The sequence below is a fragment of the Saccopteryx bilineata genome, chromosome 7 (genome assembly GCF_036850765.1).
Source record: "Saccopteryx bilineata isolate mSacBil1 chromosome 7, mSacBil1_pri_phased_curated, whole genome shotgun sequence".
NCBI classification, from domain to species: Eukaryota; Metazoa; Chordata; class Mammalia; order Chiroptera; family Emballonuridae; genus Saccopteryx; species Saccopteryx bilineata.
In genome coordinates, this window is record NC_089496.1 from 15161064 (window position 1) to 15162386 (window position 1323).

General features: G+C 53.2%; 1 protein-coding gene across 1 annotated transcript; it reads left to right on the forward strand.

The window, feature by feature from the left end:
- Nucleotides 1–205: 205 nt before the first annotated feature.
- Nucleotides 206–853, forward strand: LOC136310762 (uncharacterized). Its single transcript, XM_066239673.1, has one exon. It carries the CDS (start codon nt 206–208, stop codon nt 851–853), a length of 648 nt encoding a protein of 215 aa, XP_066095770.1.
- The last annotated feature ends 470 nt before the right edge of the window (nt 854–1323 follow it).

Below are 1323 nucleotides of genomic sequence, written 5' to 3' on the forward strand. Positions count from 1 at the left end.
TGTTGTTTCAAGGTCCTAAATTTGTGGTTATGTTATAACAGAAATAGGAAACTAATACTCACCCTCCATCTTCAGCTGACAGAGGCCTCTCCCTTTGGGCACAAGGGCCCCAGGCTGTCTCACAGAGTACCACCCTAAACTCCTTCATGGCTTTGTCAGCACCGAGGCATGCCCACTGCCTGCACAGCCTTCCAGGTCCTTTTAAATGTCTCCACAAAGGCAGAGGCCACATCCCACCCTACCACCTCCACCACAAACACCTCCACCAACACCACCACCACTACTTCCACCACCACCACCTCCACCACCTCTTCCACCACCATCACCACCAACACCTCCACCACCTCTACCCCCTCCTCCACCACCACCACCACCAACACCTCCACCACCTCTACCCCCTCCACCACCAACATCAACAACACCTCCACCACCTCTACCCCCTTCACCACCACCACCACCAATACCACCACCAACACCTCCACCACCAACACCTCCACCACCACCACCCCTTCCACCACCACCTCCACCAACACCACCACCTCCTCCACCACCTCCTCCACCAACAACATCACCTCCACCTCTACCACCACCACCTCCACCAACACCAATACCACCTCTATTACCACCACCTCCACCAACACCTTCACCACCTCTACCACCACCACCATCACCACCACCACCGGCACCACCAATAACACCACCTCCACCAACACCTCCATCACCTTCACCACCTCTACCACCAGAACTACCACTGCCTCCACCTCCACCAACACCATCACCATCACCACCTCCACCACCACCAATAACTCCACCACTGAGATCAGATTTTGCAAGGTTAGAAGGCACTATTTAAAGAAAACCTTCACTTGAGAATGAACAATTTTTGCTTTACACATTGATAAACCCAGAGAATATTTCCTCACAGTGTGTCCTGAGCCACGGCAGAGGTCAGACCTCCTTGCATATCCTATGGGGGTGTCAGGCAGCAGCCTCTTCCTGCAGAGGTGCTGGAGCCCCCCAGCACTGCCTGCAGGTCAGGAAGCTCTTACAGACTGGATGTGCTCCCAGCATCGCTGACCCTTGACAAGTATCCTGCTATTGCCCATCCAGTAGCCCTCTCTCTAGCTGGGGTGTATGCCTGTGGGTGAAGGCCTGGGTCTGTCTTAATTGCTGCTGCATTACCAAATCCAGCACAATGCTTGACTCACCAGGGGCACTGTACATCTTTGTGGAATGGATAAAGACACCACTAGATGCATTGCCTCAAAGGAAAGAACTATTTATCCATGGTGGTTCAGGAAGGTCTCTTATATAGGAGGCACT

Coding starts and splice junctions, on each gene's coding strand:
- LOC136310762 (XM_066239673.1), top strand. CDS start 206: ATGTCTCCACAAAGGCAGAGGCCACATCCCACCCTACCACCTCCACCA.